At 46.0% G+C, this 20061-nt stretch overlaps 3 protein-coding genes across 4 annotated transcripts; 1 reads left to right on the forward strand and 2 right to left on the reverse strand.

Annotated features, from left to right (window-relative positions):
- Nucleotides 1–3: 3 nt before the first annotated feature.
- timm29 (translocase of inner mitochondrial membrane 29) lies at nucleotides 4–1869 on the reverse strand. The gene is made up of 2 exons (XM_083676237.1): nucleotides 1748–1869; nucleotides 4–1231 (listed from the first exon to the last, which is right to left on the reverse strand). The coding sequence occupies exons 1-2, from the start codon at nucleotides 1851–1853 to the stop codon at nucleotides 504–506; spliced, it is 834 nt and encodes a 277-aa protein (XP_083532363.1). The 5' UTR covers nucleotides 1854–1869; the 3' UTR covers nucleotides 4–503.
- Nucleotides 1870–2294: 425 nt separating this feature from the next.
- yipf2 (Yip1 domain family, member 2) lies at nucleotides 2295–6405 on the forward strand. Its single transcript, XM_083676880.1, has 9 exons — nucleotides 2295–2545; nucleotides 2945–3010; nucleotides 3273–3421; nucleotides 3749–3829; nucleotides 4022–4109; nucleotides 4311–4427; nucleotides 4563–4729; nucleotides 5170–5352; nucleotides 5518–6405. The coding sequence occupies exons 2-9, from the start codon at nucleotides 2980–2982 to the stop codon at nucleotides 5614–5616; spliced, it is 915 nt and encodes a 304-aa protein (XP_083533006.1). The 5' UTR covers nucleotides 2295–2545; nucleotides 2945–2979; the 3' UTR covers nucleotides 5617–6405.
- Nucleotides 6406–7416: 1011 nt separating this feature from the next.
- On the reverse strand, nucleotides 7417–18880 carry carm1 (coactivator-associated arginine methyltransferase 1). 2 transcript variants are annotated; one of them, XM_083676871.1, is made up of 16 exons: nucleotides 18705–18880; nucleotides 15799–15924; nucleotides 15358–15464; nucleotides 15002–15106; nucleotides 14751–14861; nucleotides 14408–14585; nucleotides 14115–14205; nucleotides 13227–13308; nucleotides 12157–12242; nucleotides 11851–11940; nucleotides 11216–11353; nucleotides 10867–10956; nucleotides 10627–10739; nucleotides 9813–9890; nucleotides 9554–9622; nucleotides 7417–9310 (listed from the first exon to the last, which is right to left on the reverse strand). In XM_083676871.1, the coding sequence occupies exons 1-16, from the start codon at nucleotides 18844–18846 to the stop codon at nucleotides 9171–9173; spliced, it is 1746 nt and encodes a 581-aa protein (XP_083532997.1). In that variant the 5' UTR covers nucleotides 18847–18880; the 3' UTR covers nucleotides 7417–9170. The 2 variants fall into 2 exon arrangements, with proteins under 2 accessions (XP_083532997.1, XP_083532996.1); XM_083676870.1 differs by having other exon boundaries at nucleotides 7417–9313.
- Nucleotides 18881–20061: the final 1181 nt, after the last annotated feature.

Below are 20061 nucleotides of genomic sequence, written 5' to 3' on the forward strand. Positions count from 1 at the left end.
CAATGACAGCCTTTTAATTTCACAAACAAAAACAGTTCTTTAGTAAAGTCCTGTACATTTTATTTTGAGAGTGATATTCAGACCAGATATTCTGTGTTGTTGACAGAATGTACCATGGCACCATAATAAACATCTTGCACCAATAGATTTCTATATAGAGCACTTTATTCCATAAATATCAAATAGATGTCATTATCTATATAACATTATCTGTATATCATTAGTAAACATAAAGGAATCTAATAACGAGGGCCTGCAGACCCTTTATCAGCATCCACAGATTGAATCTGCTTTGGTTCTTCTTCACATTAGTAGACCTTAAGTTCTTCCTTTACACAAACACGTTTTACCATCTTTTCAACATTGAATAAATGTGTCCATTCATATATTCTCATCCTGACATGTCATGTCTTCTGTCCTCCAATCATAATCTTGACCTGATACTATGCCACCGTGCCCACCAATCATTGTCTTGCTAGTATGAGTCCATTGGTCCATCCGACCTAAGCCTGTGCCTGGGCTTGTGCCTGCTCCTGTGTCTCTGACTCTGTTTGCTCCAGTGTTTGAGTTTGCTCTTGCAGTTGTTCTACAATGTCTCTCTCCTTTCCCTCCTCCTTCCCTTCTGCTGTCTTCTTCTTATCATCATCATCCTCCTCCATCTTCAGGGGCAGCCATGACTCCTTGTGTAGCCTCTCGTTCCTCTCCACCTCTTGGACACCAGGAGGTAATGTGGCGACCATCGCAGGAGGCAGGTTCTTGAACTCGTCCATGTTCACATCATAGTCCTTCATTTTAGTGTCCAGGATCCACCAGCGGCCTGCGAAGCCCACATCCAGTACCCGTGACGGGAGCTCCCTCCATGGGACAGAGAGGTTCGAGCACACAGCCTCGTAGAGGCGGGACTCTGGATCGTAGTTGGCACAATAAGTGAGCGATGCCACACCCAGGCTGGCGTAGCGTAGCCGGCCCTGGTTTCGCAGTTTTATCAGGTTCTGAAGGTGCCCGTCTGAGGTTCCATTGCGTATCCATGGTGACAGGAGCGCCAGCTTATTGGACGTCTCGAGGAGGGAGGTCTCGAAGGAGGTGTCGTCAGGGTTAGTGTAGAAACAGGCCCACGTGCCGCCGAGCATGCCCAGGTAGACAGATGCTTTGATTGGTCGCTCCCACGCACCCACCACCACCTCGCGACACGCCTCCTTGTAGTCGGTCAACAGGCCACGACACCACCCAGCTGAGAAGCAAATACAAAAGAAGGGAGAGATAGGGAAAGACAAAGGAGAGGACAGTATATAACAGTGAGATTATGTGGATCACACAGGTACTGAAGCCAAGGCAAAACCAGTAGGCAGGCATACAGTATACCCTGAAACACAGATAGGATTGATAGTGAATGATACATGTGACAACACTGAATACAGCCACTTCCAAAAACGAAATGCACAAGAGTACTATTAGAGAGGTCACATCAAAGTACATGCGAAGTTGTCATGTGCCTTCATCCCTGTGTCATGCACATAAGATGATGGAATCTTAAATCTGACCATTTTCAAAGAAATACACATTCATTGTGAACCTTGTGGATTTTTCAAACCGTTTGCCAGCTAGCTAGTTGAAATATAGCCTGATCAGCTGACAGCAACAGCATGACTTTGATTTGACATGATAGTAAACGTGGGGTTCACTCATTCTGGCTTGCGGAAGAGAAATGAACATGTATGCATGGGCACAAGTTAGTTAGAATTCTCACCTGCTTTACTGTTTTTTAACCTCTCCCATCGCGTGCCCTTGACTACTGGCGCAGCTTTCTCTGCTGCAGTTGAGCACAATCTCCTAACCACCCACGAGGCGGCCATGTTCGTTGTGCAATGAGAATCTTTCCGGAAGTAAAAAATTTAATAAATAAAAAATATTCCCGGAAGTTCACAATCAGACAGCTTCGACCGGAAGAATAAATGTGATCTTGATGCAGTCGTTACTAATGCAAAAATACGCAAGTGAATTTACGAATGAGCCAATATGGCGCTCCACTGGGGATTGTCTGTATTTTCATTCCGGAAGGACAACACAATACACATAAAAATAGTTCCTCTTGAAATCTTGAAGTCTTTTCAGTCGACAATAACAATATAGATTATACTTGTGCTCAAGCGTTGCATGTTTTCTCACCAAGATAAAACGACACAACAACAAAAAGACGCTTCGATTTATTTTTAGCATTATGATTTTGTGTACCCAGGATTATCTTCCGGCGTATTCCTGGTCACGTGGCTATTATCCGCCTTGAGCTACCACAGTGTCCGTTGTGTACGTAAGGTGACGTGGAACATGAGAGATATATTGCTGAATTTAAATATTTGGGGATAGAGGCACCGACTTACTTACTCCAACATTACGGCTTATATGTATGTTGTTATTGTCAGGTGAATTGAGATATTTACACTTGAGCTTTCTCAGGCTATTGTATTAAGTTGGTTGTGTCATCACTGCTAACGTTGCTGGCTGCCCCTCACATTGCGGATACCAGACGCAGCCTTGCGCCAGACAGGTATGTTTCTGATCACGACTACAACTAGGGCCAAGAAGGATTGACACAGATAAAAGTTAGTAAAAGCCAGTCAATTACGCAAACAAGCTTGATTAATCTCCATTCATGAGAATGACAGCTAGCCTAAATGTGTTCGCCTGATGATGACAAACTTGTCATGCGATGCGTCAAAGTTACTTGATGTACTATGTATGGCAGAGTGTTGCTGTTTTTATATCAATTGAAGTCAATGCAACACATGCATAAAGCTACCCTACCAGGTGTATTCAAGAATGTGACTTGAGTGTCAGATTAAGCACTACTATCTGGAAGAGCAGCACGCAGTCTGCTGTCCTGTCATGTGTTTTGTATGACAGGCTATCTGATCTTATACTCATGTCCACTCTTGCCTCCTTCCAGACCTTGCATGAGGTGGTCGTTCTTCTGAAGTTGCAATGGCGAGTCCAGATGATCTGAAGTTCCAAGGTGAGGGCCCTAGAGTTCTTATCTACCACCTTCCCTTTTCTCTGATTTCTCTCCAACATCCATCCACTGCATGTTCTTTCAACTCCGCCCCCTCTCTCTCTCTCTCTCTCTCATTTCCTCTCTATCCACCCCTTGTATGAATCTTGTATTAACCCTCTCTTCAATTCCATCTCTCTCTCTTTCCTTTATCCTTTTCATTTCCTTTATGGTGCCCTCTCCATCCCTTCCTCTTGTCTCACCTTCCCTATCCCTCTATCTGCAGAGTTTGATGAGGCCACAGACCTGCTGTCTGCTGACCCGGGGGCCTCCACCGTCAGTGTGACGGGCCCCAACACAGTCCCAGCTGGACTTGGAGGGGACATCAAGCTGGACATGTCAGATGACGAGGAGGGCCAGGAGGAGAGTTCAGAGGTCAGGAGAATGGCTGCGTAGTCCAATCATCTTGGGCTGTAGTTGATACCGCATTGTTTCCCTCTGATATTTTTCTTAGGCAGAGGCCCCTGAATCCAGATCCAGGGCTGCTATTACCAATATTTTCTATTGAATTCATTATAAACCAAAAAGCTTTAGGTAGGGAAACAGAAATCCAGACGGGGGGGGGGGGGGGATCCCGCCTTTTCAATGGTAGGGGATAACACTGTGATACTGCATACTTCCATACTATCTAGTAGACATATCGTGTATGAGTGGCCACCTCACAAACACAAGATCTCAGACTTTTGTTTACATTGTTTACAGTTGCTGGGAGGAGAGAAACAAACTAGCGGCTTCTGGACCTTTGAATACTATCAGTCATTCTTCGATGTGGACACAATGCAGGTACACATGTATTCTATGCACAGAGACACCTTCTTATGCCAAGCTAGCATACCAGCCTTCTAACAACTAAGAAGGGTTGCTTTTCCAGAAGTATCTGAGCAAGGCCAACAATACATTTAAGTCATGATTCCATTGGTGTCGATTGTTGTTGTGCGTCACTCTCATTTGTTGACTGCCTGTGATGTCATACAGGTGTTGGACAGAGTCAAGGGGTCAGTGATGCCTTTGCCAGGAAGGAACTTCATCAAACATCACCTCCGGACCAGTCCGGATTTATACGGTAAAGAACTGAATCTGATTCACCATAACCTCTCTTCTCACAAGTGTACTCACAATGTTCATGAGATGTACTGTAAGCATTAGTTTAACTTGACAGAAACAGTGCAAAAATAAATTTTTATGATTTTTATTTATACAGTATAGGATATTATAGAGGAGAGTTCTAACTCTACGGACTGTTCTCTGTCTGCTGTGTCAGCAGGTCCCTTCTGGATCTGTGTGACACTGGTGTTCTCAGTGGTCATCAGTGGGAACCTGTCTACCTTCATCAGCCAGATGGGGAACCCCCAGGGCCACTACAGACCCCAGTTCCACAGAGGTGAGGTTCTGCCAGACCAGAGGGGGGATAAGACCAGGTTTATCAAACAAATGCCATAATTGGCATATTTAATGTTATGTTAGAATTACACAACATGTTGTTGATATAGTGTTGTTATACTTCTCCCTCTCTCAGTGACGATAGCTGCAGTAGTGATCTTTATGTATGCCTGGCTGGTGCCCCTGGGTGTATGGGGTTTCCTGACCTGGCGGCAGGGAGCTGAGAGGCAGACCACTGGCTACTCCTTCCTGGAGACTGTGTGTGTCTACGGCTACTCCCTCTTCATCTACATCCCCACCTCGGTGAGTCGGCACAAACCAGGGACCTGGGCCCTTTATTTGTTAGAAACCTGATTTCTTACGTCCTCCACTTGCATCTAAAATAGCATTGGAGGAGAATATCTAAAGGGCAGGAAACTAGATATTCTCCTCCAATGGATTTTGAGGAGGATGTGAGTGGAGGACGGAGAGGACGCAAAGAATCAAGTTCATAACAGTTGAGAAAGGGCCCAGGTTTGAATACTCAAGTACTCTATCGTTCCCTCAATGAGAACTAATTTGACATGATTGGGTGCTATATAAATGGTCGAACCCTTATTATCTAGCCATGATACTTTGGTTGCTTTTGTTTCTATGATGATAAAGACACTGCCATCATAAGGACACACTCACACCAAGCATGTAACTGGCAAACCAATCAAGAACGCCCATATTACAAACTAACCAATCACATTCTCGTTCAGGTGTTGTGGATCTTACCATACGAACAGCTCCGCTGGCTGTTGATCGTGGTCGCAATGGTGATCTCAGGCTCAGTGCTGGTCCTCACTTTTTGGCCTGTTGTCCGTGATGACACAAAGGTGACGGCGTTTGCCACCGTGGCAACAATAGTGGTTCTTCATGCACTGCTGGCCATAGGCTGTAAGGTAAGTCACCACCATAGAGTGCTCAATGGTAGAAGATGTCTTGCCCAATACTGTATTAACCTTAATCCAATGAGGTAAAGCTCTCTCTCATATATATATATATGAGTTCAGTATCCTTCATATCATCACCAAATCTAATCTCCCATTTTCTCTGCTCTCTTCCAGATGTACTTCTTCCACACGGCAGTTCCAGTTCCTGCGGTAACACCAGTCACTACAATGAGCCCCAACCACACAATACTGACCAGCGCCCAGTCCCACTAACAGAGGAATAGGAGGGAGATAGCATTGTTTAGTCCTTGTTTTTTCCAATACTTTTAACATGATCTCTTCTCATGCTCTCATCTCCACTGGTTGACCTGAAGAGACTGGACTACAATATGGTGTTTCCATCTGTCCACATCATCCTGTGATCACATCAAGGGACACAAGGAAAGAGGGCAGTTACAAAAAAGTATTTGGACAAGAGTACAAGGACTAATGGGTGATGGTTGCTTGCTTAATTTATGCAGAGATAATTCCGCTGTAAATTCAGCACTTCCGTATTGCAATAAATCTAGATTTGGATCCATGGAGTCCATCCATGGCGTGCACTTGTCTAAAGATGGTTTCACTCCTCTCCTCAATCTGCACAAATCTGAAAATGGAAGCAAGATGGTGGACGCTTTATACCAGATACTTGCTTTCACCTGTCCAGTTCTATCACAACAGTGCAGATCGAGGAAGGTGGGAAGGAAGCCGTTTTTAGATTACCGAGATTCCCATTGAAGGGAAATGCTGGATGAATGTTTGACTAATAATGTAATAACTGTGACACTGAAAAGGGTTATTCTAGACCCCAAACCACTCCTGACCTGGGACATGCGTGTAGACCGGTTCCTGCTTATATACACACACAGGACTATTTTCTTTATTGTAGATGACTTGTAAATTCAGAAAGAAAAGTGGTTTACGTCGGTGTAATTATTTATTTCCTTTCCTGTGTTTCCTTTATTTTCCAGTCCTTTTTTTCCGTTTTAGGTTGTTTGAATAAACTGTCATTCCAGTTCAGCCTGAGGTTCTGTGGTTGATGTGACTCACCGTACAGAGATATGCTGTTGGCTTTCCTTTAACCAACCCCTCAGATAGACTCAGTGGAAATTTCACCATTTTGATTTTACCTGGTTCTACGGTCTTAGAACTGTGATCAGTAAGGACATGTCATTCAGTTCAGGGGGGAAGTGTGCTTAACTCACTGCTATTGCCTCAAGATTACAGAGCTTGAACATGGGTTAGAGGACTGAAGAGCTGCTTATTTGAGGAGGGTGGAGTTATTTTGGTCAGTTTGCAGTATGGGATCCAGCCCCAGGCTGTAGCTCAGTGGTTTGCTGCTGTAGTAGCAGTTCTTGTTAGTCCTGTCGTGTCCCAGCCTTGGCTTAGTCAGCAATGATCCCTGAGATGTATGGGCACGCACCCCCTGAGGTTGTTTGTGTGTGTGTTACTCAGGTTACTGCTGTTGCGTGTGTGTGAGAGAGAGCGTAAGCATATCTGGGGGGAGAGGGGCAAACAGCTACAGCCACAACCGGTCAGGGCTTTATTAACTTGGCAACATGCCCAGTATCCACTATTCTCACAAGTATAAAAAAGGACCAAGGCTCTTATTAAGGAGGTGCCTGACTACTTCCATAACAAACCAGGGTATCATCTTTAACCTTCAAATATTACCTTTTATCTTGCTCACAACTTTTAGGGTTTCCTAAGAGACAATGATCCTGTTCGGAAACAACCCCTAAATGTCTAGGGTGAAGACGTTTGGGGTCATTTCTGGACAGAGCTGAGGTGTCATTTGAACCTAATACAAAGGACCAACTCCACCCTCTAACATATCCTCTAGGCGACTCACAGGGTTGGACACTGACACAGCATGAGACAAGGTCTTCCTGATACACGTTCCATCAAAGGATGCCACTTTTGAGGACAGCTGAGAGATTCCATGACAATGAACATTCCATCTTCAGTTCTAGAGCTAGTTGCATTGGTGATGTTAGCTACACACAAAAAAATCAAATACTACAAGGCGTGATCGAGGATGTTTTTGGGACTTCTCCACCAACATTTAATTTGCTCCTTTTTTGCTTGTTTTTTTTTTGTTTGTTGCTTTTTTGTGAAAGAAAGACAAAAAAAATAAAAGACAACAAAAAAAAAGTTAACTCTACAAACTAGCAAGAGACATTTTCTCTTAAAACTTGCTAAATCAAAAATTCAAATTCACTCAGTCCAAAACGTGAGACTGGAAGCAATGCATACATGTCCGTTAAGTCTTTGTCCGAAAAGTTTGGCAATCGGCTTGCCTGGTTGAAGGGAAATGGAGGAAGGGAAATTGGGGGGTGAGGATTAGATATGTTGGAGATCATAGGTAGTGAGGGATGGGGGAGGGAGTGAGGAGGTGAGACTCTACTCCTCTCTCCCCATCTCCCCACCATAGTCTCTGAGCGACAGTCTCAATGGGAAAGGGAAGGAAGGGAGGGAAGGAAATAAGGATGTAAACTAGGATACAGCTGATCCAAAGGGTTATCTTGCCCCAGCAACATGTCCTTGGTCCTTACTGTCAGTACGTCTGCCTGAAGTCCCACCTCACCCTGTCTCCTCATCCAATGCCGCTGTCCCACTCCAACTCACTGCAATTCTGACTAGTTAAGGAGGGGATTAGAGGGCAGATCTGCTGATGTGTCCTCAAAGCTCATTGGCGGGGGTGGTGGGAGGAAGGGCACGCCACGCAAGTCAACCAGTCCTACCAGAGGCTATGTTAGGTTCTAACTTGGGGGTTCCAGAGGTGTTCTTAAGCTCTAGAAGGCTCTCCTAGACAAACAACATCTAGTTCTGCTTTGCTAAAGACTACAGCTATGGAGGACCACGCAGTGGGAAGAGGAGCTGTCTGGGATGTGTCTGTTTATACAGTATTTCTCTACAAGGAAGTGGAGAAGTGCCTTGAACTTCATGATGTGAAAACAAAATGGAGGTTGTTGGTGAGTGTTACTAGTGTTCTACTGTAGAGGTAAAGGCCCCTGTCCTTTCAGTGCAGGTTGGTGGGGAAGGGGGGGGGGTCCAATCCAGCGACGAGGGGAGGAGATGGACTGGCTGTTGTGGACGGGGCTCGTTGTGTGCTGGGGGGAGAGGGGTGAGGGCTGGGGACCACATCTGCAGCAAGGAGGGGGGGGTTAAACTTCCAAAATGGAGATAGGCAGGAGGGATGGACAAAGGCGGGAGGAGGGGGGGGAACCCAGAGAGATGACACCTGCTGTACAGTCGTGCAATGAGTTCTTCTTTGAAACAAGAGTCTCTATATGTATGTATGTTTGTTTATGTATGTATGTATGTGTGTGTGTGTGTGTGTAAAGCATTAAAAGGTCCAGTCAAACAAAGTTCACGTCGGTTCAGCTCTCCATTCAGAAAAAACCTGTTCCGTTTTTTGTGCTCATCAGCCCATCGGTCGACCGTGGAAGTGCTGCCACCCGCTGGCTGGACTGGGGATAGCATAGCAGCCGCTGCACGATGCAGAGAGAGAGGGGGAGGAAGGTTGGGGGTGACCGCTCTCATAACGAAGAGAGAGAGATAGTGTCTGTGGATGGGAGGGACGGATACGAGAGAATAACAGAGAAAGAGTGACAGAGTAGATCGACAGTCTAGAGAAGAGGACAAGAGAGAAGAGGTGCTGGAGGGACGCTACAGCACTGGTTTTGGTATTCTGGTTTTGGCTGTGGTCGTTTGGGGTTCGGTGGGGTCAGGGGTGGGGGGGGACTAGGGGTCATGCAGGGGGAGGGGGGGCCGACGAGGTCTCCTTAACTCCCGTAATGCATGGTGTTGCTAGGGATCGCCATGGGAGAAGCCATGGAGATGGCGGGCCCGCCCATGGTGAACTGGTTGGTGACGGGATAGTGAGTGCTGCTGCTGCTAGGCCCCGACTGGCCAGTAGAAGCTCCTGCTGTAGGGGAGGAGAGGGAGGGAGAGAGAGAGATGGGGGAGGAAAGAGAGAGGGGGGAGGGGGGTGGAGATAGAGAAGGAGGAAAGAATAGAAGGAGAGAGAGAGAGAGAGAGAGCGACAGCAATTACAATCACTTTTTTCTTTGAATGGCCAGGGGGACCCATTTGTTTAGATATTATCTCCCCCATTAACACACAACATCCCAGTGGCAGAGAGAGACAGTGTAGCGCTGAGACGTACCCTGGACGATTCCTGTGCTCATGATGGAGCCCATCCTGGAGTGGGTGTGATTCACTATCCCTGTGTTCACTACAGGAGGGAAAGAGAGCTCAATGATAGAGACATCTGACAAATCTGGACGTCACTACCTGATATCACTTGCAATACCATGGTTGCGGATTTTTCTGCGTGTCTGCTTATCTAGTGTGTCAGACTTGGCCATTGTGAGAATTTGGTGGGGTTCAAAGAGAAGTAAATTAGGGTCAAGTGGAGGAAGTACCAAGGGGGATGAGGTTGTTGTGGGACACCGTAGAACCGCTGCCGATGACTGTGCTGAGGTCATAGGCTGTAGGCATCCCTGAGAGAGGGAGAGAGAGAGGGAGGGAGAGAGAGAGAGAGAGAGAGAGAGAGAGAGAGAAAATGAGACCGCAGGGGGAGAGAGAGAAAAAGAGAGAGAGAGATAAAGGGGGGAGGGGGGTAGGGAAAAGCACAGAAGAAAAAAACATAAATCCTCTTCACACATTCCGTTGTTCCCGTCAGAGACAGCATGCATCCCTGTGTTTCTGCTACTCTGTTTAATCTACTTTGTGCATGTGACTAATCCTAGCACTGGGTCAGGAGTCAATAAGCTGTGCGTGTGTGTGTGTGTGTGTGTGTCTGTGCGCAAACACAATGATGCCACAAGCAATGATTCGATATCTGAATGTGTACGTTAATCTTCTGTCTGGCTCATGCTGTGATTGTGAGTCTTTTACGTGAGTCTTCTGTGTGTGTGTTTGCCCTGACTCATGCGGTGTTGAGTGTGTAATCTGTGTGCATTCATGGCCTGTGTGTCTGTCCTTCATGAGCATCTTCTGTGTGTGCATATCTGACAGCATTTCTCTAACTGATGCAGTGAGTGTGTGTGTGTGTGTGTGTGTGTCTGTGTATCCTCTATGCGTGTCCTCTGTTTGTTTGTGTGTCCTCTGTGTGTCCTCCACTATGTGTGTATGTGTCATCTGTGTGTGTCTGTGTCCTTCTATGTGTGTATGTGTCCTCTGTGTGTGTGCGTCTGTGTCCTTCTATGTGTGTCCTCTCTATGTGTGTGTATTTACCTGATACAGCCATGCCTTGGCTCATGCTGTAGGCCCCCCCAGTGTTCCACATGGTCTCAGAGGGGGAGGTGTAGTGCGACCCAGGAGGGGGGGTGGGATTGGTGCCTGTGTACCTACAAAAACACACACGCACGCACACACAGACACACACACACACGTACAACATACACACAATGAGAGGGAGCTTTCCTCCCCCCCACTTTTATCCTGAATGGAAGGTCACGGAATGTATCAACTCACCTGAAAAAGGGGTTCTTCAAATCCAGGAGGTTGCTGGACTTGGAGCCTGTCTGGTCCACTTGGGCGACAATACTGATGTCATAACTTTGTCTGTGGGGGGAAGAGGACAGGGGTTGATATAGCAGGTGGTGGTGGGACAGACGGAAAGAACCATACAGACGGATAAGAGAGGAGACAAAGACAGATATAGCAAGAGAAACTGTGCATACCCAATGCTGTATCAAAAAGACACAGACCATGTCCATACTCACACACAACCCAGAGGGGTGGAGAAAACACACACACACACACACACACACACACACACACACACACACACACACACACACACACACACAGTGTACCTCACCTCTTGTTGGCTATGAGCACTGCGGTGCCAGACAGTGTGTCTCCTGCCTTGGTGAAGAGGGGGGACTGCAGCAGGCAGCGGACCTGGTACCAGTGTGTGAGAGGCTCCGTAGGAGCAGTGGAGAGCCACACTGTCATCCTGGACACATGGAGGAAGGAAGGAAGGGAGAGTTAGAGACAGAAGTCAGGGTTGGGGATTCCTTAACGCTGATTATGCTCCAAAAAAGTGTTGTCATTTTCAGTTAACGTCTCTGACAACGGGGACGACCAGGGCATTAGTTCATTTTCTAAAAGATGTCAGATCTGTAAGGTCTGGGTGGGTGGAAGCAACCCCTCCACCTGGTTGTGGCTGTATTGCTTTCATCTATTCTATGCTTTTAGATCTGGGAAGGGGAGTGAGGAAGCAGATTGGTGAGATTGCTGTCTCTTTCCCTCCTTTCTTGTGTCCCATCAGACTTGCTCTATTAGTCTACCCCTATAGTTGTCAACCTATAACCTGCCTATCCTCAAACGCAAGTCAACCTCAACATCCCTGTCTGAATATTGCCTCTGTGTCAAACTCTCTAATTGGCTGAGGCTTGAGGGCTCCCCTATTCAACCTGCAGTGATTGGCTAAGGCAGCTCAGGCAGACTTACGCTGATCCTATGAACGCCACATCAAACCAGAAGGCCAGGCCGTGCACCAGCCCTGAGGTCATCATATGAAACTTAAAGGGAATCTCTATCCTGAGAGAGAGGGAGAGAAAGGGGGAAGAGAAATGGGGAGAGGGATCAGTGTTAGTCAAGAGGGTCTTTTGTAACACACTGTCCCCAAAACCCGTTATATGGTATGCAATGCATCTATGTCCTCAAAACGGATGAAAGTCAAAACACAGATATGTAAAGAATGGACACTACTGTAAGTAATGTTAGTAACTGGAGTGAATGGCAGGGAACACACACCTGTACAGATCCTCCTCTTTGGCCTCTAGGAAGTTGACTGTGTACTTGACTGACTTGGCCATCAGGATACGGATATCAAACGTGTCCTAAGAGAGGAAGGTTTGTGAGAGAGAGAGAATTGAGAGTAGAAGGAGAGCGTCTCGCCCCAAAATGGCCTTGTAGCACACAGGTCGCGAATGAAAAGCCTTCTAATAAAAGGTCTAAGACAGACATACATCTTTCACAAAAGAACCCGGGCTAAAAGGTTGGTAAGAAGTGAACAATGTCTGCGAGTATCGATTTGCCTCATAAACTATGTGTTTTATTGATTATAGCCAAACATAAACCAGACAATACACAATGTTATAAAGTCAGATGTGTCTTTCTCTCTAGGTTAGTATGTCTGCCCCCCTGTCTGGCGCTGCCCCATGGTTGGTAGAGGTGGGACAGCCCATGCTCAGGGGGCTTGGCAGTGCCATGGCCTGGGGTAAGAGAGGCTCTAGACTCCACCAGAACCACGCCCACCGGCTGAGCCTCGCTCTCCCAGCAGAGTAACACCAGAGCGGGCACGGGAGGCCTGCACAGCTGACTACGGCTGGAGGGGGCAGTTGACACAGATACACACAAACAAACAAGTAGAACTGTGTGAGAACATAGAAGCACAAACAGGCACACTGCACTCATAACACCAGGGAAATTAATAGATTATTTGACATATGAGTGTGTGTGTGTGTGTGTGTGTTAGAATAGCAATAGACTGAGCTAGAGTTAGAGACATGGAGATGGTTGGAGCTCGTGAGCTATTCTGGAAGTGTTGATTCTGTGGTGGGAGGCTAGGAGGGGAGAGAACACACACCAGGGCACTGATCTCAAAAAGCAACAGGCCAATTTATCCCCTCCTCCAAAACACACTCTCTCAACACACTTGGAATACACTTGGAGTCTGTACTATAACCTGATCTTTCACAAACACATCTTGTCCTCATGTACCCCCCCCATGAGGTACACCCCTCACACACACACACACACCCTTGTGTGCCCCCTCCTCTACCCCTAACCCCCCCCCTCCTCTCCCTCCGCCGTGTACGCACCACAATGGGCTGGCGGAAGTACTCGTCCACCGCTGCCCCCCGCAGGGCAGAAAGGTCTACACCGTGGAAGGAGGGCTGGTACCTGAGAGAGAGAGAGACACAGATTTGTTTACCATTAGCATAATCATAGATGACCAACACTTGTGCTTCTCAGCATTTTCTGTCACTATATTCCTTGGTTTCTCACTACCTTACGCCTTCTATCTTCATCTCCTTTCATCCATCTTTTCCCTCCATCTCTTCACTTCCACCCTTTCCCTGCTTTTCATTCTCTGTTCATCTAACATCCCTTCCCCCCCTTGTAACAATCCCTCCATCTTCTAGTGTGCTCCTCTTCCTCAACCGATTCTCTTTTCCTCCATCAGCGTACTCCTCCCTGTCCTCGACTATGATGACGATTTACATGCAAGCGGCAGCCTTAGTTCTCAAAACGTTAACACTTGGTTTTATCACTCTGCCCCGCGGTTCATCTCCAGGGATAGTTTCCACCACCCACCACTGTCTTTTAGATCAGTCTGTGGGTTGGGATTGCTTGACTTTGAGAAGGGCTTATCATTGGATTTTATTTGTCTATAAAGCAGTTCTGTTAAAACAGTCACTAGGTCACCATAAAAGCAATGGTGCGAGGTAAAATGGGGATCAGAGACACACTCAGAGCTTGCTACTTTTTAATGTACCAAGGGTGTCTACAGAATTGGGAAAAACTGCTTTTAGCTACTGTGCCCCTTAGACAGGGTAAAATGTTCAGAGAACGTGGTTCCTTACACTAGTATTAAGTCCTTGGTTTGGGACCAGCTCAGAGACATGCACTTGTTTTGATTGATTCATGTGTGTATTTTGTGTTGTGTTGCGTTTTTTAAACGGTTAAATAAATCTCCTGCTCCTCACCAGAAGTTAGCCTTGGTGAACTGTTCCATGTAGAGCTGTTCGTCTGTGAAAGGAGCCAAGTGGACGTCGCCAATGGTGGGGAACATTTTACCTGTGACACAAAAGGAGAGAATGAGTCATTTAAAGACGTTACAATAACTGAAGCATTTCGTAATGAATATACACCCTTTTTTCAAACTTAAGACGAGTCAGCTTTTGACAATCAGGATTGTATTTCTTCCATCCCTCTTTCCCTCCAACTCCAGTCACCTCACTTCTCCACCCCCCCCCCCTCCCCTTTCTCTCTCCCTTACCGTTGGGCTTGAGGAACTTTTTGGCGTGCAGGTAGCTCTCCAGCATCCTCTCGTTGAACAGCATGTAGCCCATTGGTTCAGAGACGATGATGTCAACCTGCTCAGGCAGAGCCACTTCCTCCACCTTCCCTGGGATCACCACCACACGATCTCCCATACGGTTACTGTTCACCAGGACCTAGCGGACAAGGAGAGAGGGTTCATTTGTGTGTGTGTGTACACACACACATGGACTCCCAGACAATTACGATTCCAACACGTACGGAATAAGAGGGTCAGAGTGTTACTGTTACCTTGAGAAAAAGGTGGTAAGGGTGTGTATGTGAGTGAGGAAGAGCCTCACCTCTGCATGCTGAGCCATGGTGCTGGCCTCCACAGCATAGACCTTCCTGGCTCCAGCCTGGGCCGCAAAGAATGACAGAATACCTGAACCACACCCCACGTCCAACACCACCTAGAGAGAGAGAGAAGATTGAATGCAATGAGATCTGCATCTGTCAACTTTAAATCCACATAGATTAGTGCCACCTTCTCGTGAGGTCACAGAAACAGACAGAGGTTTTGAAACCCATCCAAGTGGTGTCAGTACAGTACCTTGTCTTTGAAGTCTGTGTGGTTCTGGAGAATGGCCCGCTGGTAGGTTCCGGTCCGAACATAGTCCTGCATCATGTTTTGCTGCTGGGAGAGGTAGCCATAGAACTGGAGGACGAAGGGAGGGAGGGAGAGATAGAGTAAGAGGGCGATGAATCATTGAATCACTTAGTAGGATATGGCAGATTCAGCATGTTTGTGTGTCTGTGTTTGCATGTCTTTATTAAGAAATGGACGAGATGAAAATATTTGGTATATTTTTGGCTACAGAATAAACAAGCTGAATACTGAGTGAATGTGTGCGTCTGTACAGTGTAATGACGTGTGTATGTGTGTGTGTGTGTGTGTGTGTGTCACACCTGGAAGTACTGTACAGCAGAAGACTCCTCTGTCCTTTCACTGAAAACCGACCGCTCACTGCTGTGGCCTCGGCAGTTCTTCAGGAGATTATAGAAGGAGGAAAAGTCTGAGGGAAACACAATTAACAGTTATAACAGTTCATATTCTATACAGTAGCCTGCACATATGAACAACAACTCCTTACTGACAGGAACAGATTGAAGGACTGTAGAAAGACTGAGAAACAAAGAGTGTGATTCCATACACTGCATGTCAGATGGCCAGGTCTTCAACTACACACCGGAACATTACAAAACACTGCCCCCTCATCAATGCTCCCCTGGTACATCCAACACTCAGTCAGTCAGTCAGAACCAAACCTCAAATACTTTCAAGCATATTTGAGTGACATAATATGTATTTGACCCGGGTGTGATGGAGAGGCGGTTGCCTGGGGTTACCTGCGGGCGAAGAGAATTGAAGCAGGACGCTGTTGCAGCCCAGGGTGATGATGAAGGACTGCTTCCCCACGCGACTGCACTCTGTCTCCTGAGAGACCGAACACTTGAACACGCATATGTCCTCAGCTGTGGGAGGAGGCACGTGTTAGTCAGGACACTTACGCCACACACACACGGCTGTCAGTCACGCAATATGAATGACATGAATAACACACCCCAGTGGTCCCATCACATGCGTCACATGCATCTCTTCAATAACAGTCATGAGCAGAGCCTCTTACTTCGAACTTCCTATTATATCAGGGGCCTCATATAATCTTTTCTGTTGAGGTAATCACAGCCACAGACATTTGGGTATTGACAATAGCTGTAACTTCCATTTGTGTTGTTTGCTCAATGTTTACATACAAGGTGAATACTAGAGTCGAGGTGCAGTCCTAAGCACAGGCCAAACGATCCTGAATCCAGCGTACTTTCCCTCCTTGTCCCTTTCCCTTCCTGAACGCTAAATATGAATAGACTGGATAAGTTAGAGCAATGTAGTTTTGGCAACCCCAAGAAACATATCTATCTATCTATCTATCTAGTCATTTGAAATCTGTTCTTAACAAGGAAGGGAGATGAGGGGCCTTTTCAAATGCAACTTTCCTCCATCCCTTGAAGATGACATTGATCTGACAGAACAGAGACGGCAAAAGCGAGATTACCACCATGTTGCTTTCACTTGTCCAGTCACATCAGATGAAGGGGGTGCCTCACAATGGTCTAAAGTGGATTCTTCTCTTTTCATCTCTCCTTCATCTGGTGACCACAATGCAGTGAATCCTTACTAGGAATTTTCTCAATCTGTACTGCGCTTCCACAACAATTGTAGGAGGATATAAACTAAGGTAGATAGGAGCGAAGAAGAGGAGCCCCTATGGACTACTGAGATGGATCTAGTGATCACGCTGGGAAAGGATGAGTAACTTTGGAATAGTGGAACAGAGTTGAGGTCCTGATTAGTGCTGTACTGGGCAGTGAGATGTCAGTGCATACTGCTGCCCATAATCTGTGGTTTAATCCAGCAGTTGTTATAGGATTATACCCATGCAACACATCAAACAAACCCAGTCTCACACCAGCAAGTAACAAAGATTAAGATGGGATAAAATAAAAGATGAGTGAATGTGTGTGTGTGTGACTATACATGGTGTATGTGCGTGGGGGAGCTTGCCAGTGCATACTTATGAGTTAGAGTTTGTGTGTGTGGGCACAGTGCTGGGGCAGAGAGAAACAGAGTGCATGCTTTAAATTATTGACAATCATCCCCCTCTCCCAGGGCTGACACTCATCATGCCCCCTTCTAAAAGGCTCACAGATGGCTGCTTGGGAGATGGGGCTGTTTGGTAGCCATGTTCGACTTGCAAACTTTCCAAACAAAGCCCTCAAAGCAACTTGATAGAAAAGCACAAGAATTCACGAGGTAAACAGCTGGTCAGCACGATGAGTTGACAGGTGACTAAGAATAATAATATGATTGGTGTGTTGTGTTGCAAGGTAACGTGGATATTTTCCAAAAGAAAAGCGTAGTTAACATTATGTGGTTTCTGAAGACTCTGGTCTGCATAAGCAGGTCAGCGGTATGGAAACGTTTAAATCCGCCATCATCACGAGAAATCTTGGAAATAGAAACTGGTTGGGCCTGTGGATCCGCCAATCATGCATAGGAAAACGTAACTAAAGAACCCACCATCAAAAAATGACCCGACAAAAGTGTTCACTTTCTATGGTTCGTTCTTGTGCATCAAAACTAGCGACATCATTGCTTCTTTAATGGGACATCATATCATTGCGCCTCTCACACAAACGAGGCTGCCACAGCGCTGAGCGGGCGGGCTACAGAGGACGGAGTGTGAGGCGGGGGACTGGCTATTGTTCGGAGGAGAACAAAGATGAATACATAACTAATATGGGCCTGTTTCGGTTAACCGAGAAAAACACGGAGACTGATATTCCTTTATAACCTACTCGACAACCTTATTTCAAAGCTAGGTAATCATTCATTCTGCTAGCTCAGAGCTCATAAAAGCAGCACGCACTGTTCATCTGATTTAGCTTCTTCTGCTCTGAGAACCCACACACAGATCAGAGACCTCAGCGCACAAAGCCACCTGTACCAAAACAAAACACACACTTACACGGGGAAATATCAAGACAAACAAATAAGAGAGGACGAAATGGATGTGACCCAACTAATGCTAGTCGCGAATGAATGGCAAAGAAATGCGTAACAAAATGCTAGCTGGCTTGGTAGTAGACGCGCTGCTGTCGTGAAACTCGCCTGACAGCATTTGCTAGCGAGCGGCGTACTTCGCTGTGTAGTTGTAACAATGTAGCTAGCGAGCTAATGTTTTTTTTCAAGTTGGCTAACCAGCAAGCTAGCTAAATAGAAACCCACTTTGTTCACTTTCAATGTCACTAGCTAAATAGAAGCTACATAGGCTACCAGTTCAAGCTTTCAAAGACACGTTGCTTGCCACACATTTTGATGAAAGATGAGACTTTAGTTAAAAGGCTTCTTCAAGACAAATATAGCCCGAGGAGACAACGTGGTCTGGAGCTATCTATGATGTATGGAATGAACACAGGTAGACAATCAGGCAAGCTAGCCAGCTAATTTGGCAAACTAGCTGTATTGTGCGACACAGCTAACCAGCTAAATGTTAGCATAATTTGAATAAATAATACCATGTTTGTAGCTAGACCAGTATAATATGCCATTCGTTTTTCGCATTACACATGTGCAAGACTAGTTGACTGCTTCAGCTAGCGGGCTAACGTTAGCTCACATTAGCTTTAGCATTTAGCCCTGGCTAGCCAGGTGAGGCCGAGCCATGGGGTACTAGAAGCACAGGTCCACTCACCGTTGGAGAGGTTGATCAGGGCAGCATCTTGCGTGGCTCTTAACTCCAGCCGTAGGGGCTGCTGCTCAGAGTGACGCTGTATGTCTCCGTTCGCGTCTCCGATAGAGAGGAGCCGCACGCCGGGGAACACCGACACCGCCATCTTCGATCTGGGGGAAGAGACAGCTCGTAGCGGCGCTCTGTTCTCCACTGGACGCGCACTCGCTCACAGTCACAGGAAAAAGATCAAGTTCACTACCGCCTTCTTGTGGCCAAAAGGCGAAATGTTTGCTTTGTATGCAAGCATACACTTTCATTCTGTCCATCTACAGCCCTTTTTAGATAAGTATATGTCTGTATCTGCCTGCAGTTTGTGTGATCACAACTGAGCGTGCATGCGGAGAGGAAAACTCCCTTTTGAAACATGACTCTAGAGGATCTTATTGGTGAAATAAAACATTTATTCAATCAATACATGTTACAGTACCATCTACGACAAATACAATACATGTTCTGTTAAGGCACAAGAGGTTGACAGTGTTTACAACATTCTAAGTCCTTCAATTAGAGTCTTTTGTTAACAATACTTGAAATACTTAAAAAAAGAAAAGAAAAGAGGGCTCTGCATTCATACTGCCCAATTCATTGTGGACACAATTATCCATGTCTCCTTTCCTCATCTTTTTTCATTCGTGGCCACTGCTTTGAAAGCTTAGGTAATATCGTGAAACCATATGCAGTCCTTTCAGCTATCAATGGTCATGAAAGAGGACACAAGGCACAGCGCTGTGCTATTCTCAACCCTTCTTTCGCAACACTTCATGTTGTAATAAAAACATGTTATGGTTCCTTAACATAACTCCTACTATAGTGTCATTTCTCAACTCATTCTGTTCCTCTAAAAGTGTTTTCCCTGGAAGGCAGGCCTCCACTATGTGAGGCCTTCTATACCTTGTAGGTTGTTTTTCCTTGAATTTGGAACATTTAACAACAGAAGCTTGGCACATTCTAAGGCACATTCTAGTCAATTGAGGGTTAGAGAGGGTGGGGGGGTGGGGACACTGACTTTGAATAATGATGGCAAAGCATGTATGTTTTGTGTTCAATTTACTAAACAGGCTATTGCCACTAACTTTTCTGAGGTAAGGCATTTTCATTGCGATCCACAGCCATAGCACTTGTCCGTAGTGTTAGTAAAGATTAAAACAAAATATCCTTCATATTTTTCTATAATGAGCTACACCATAAAACCTGTGTTGAAATTGGTGTTGCATGACCTGAGTTTGAGCCCTCTATTTCCAAGTTGTTTCTGTTACCATACTGTATATAAACACATTTATACTCTTTTCACTCTTTTCGAAAAAAATATCACCTGTAA

Source organism: Argentina silus, assembly GCF_951799395.1.
Source record: "Argentina silus genome assembly, chromosome: 9".
In the NCBI taxonomy this organism is placed as follows: domain Eukaryota; kingdom Metazoa; phylum Chordata; class Actinopteri; order Argentiniformes; family Argentinidae; genus Argentina; species Argentina silus.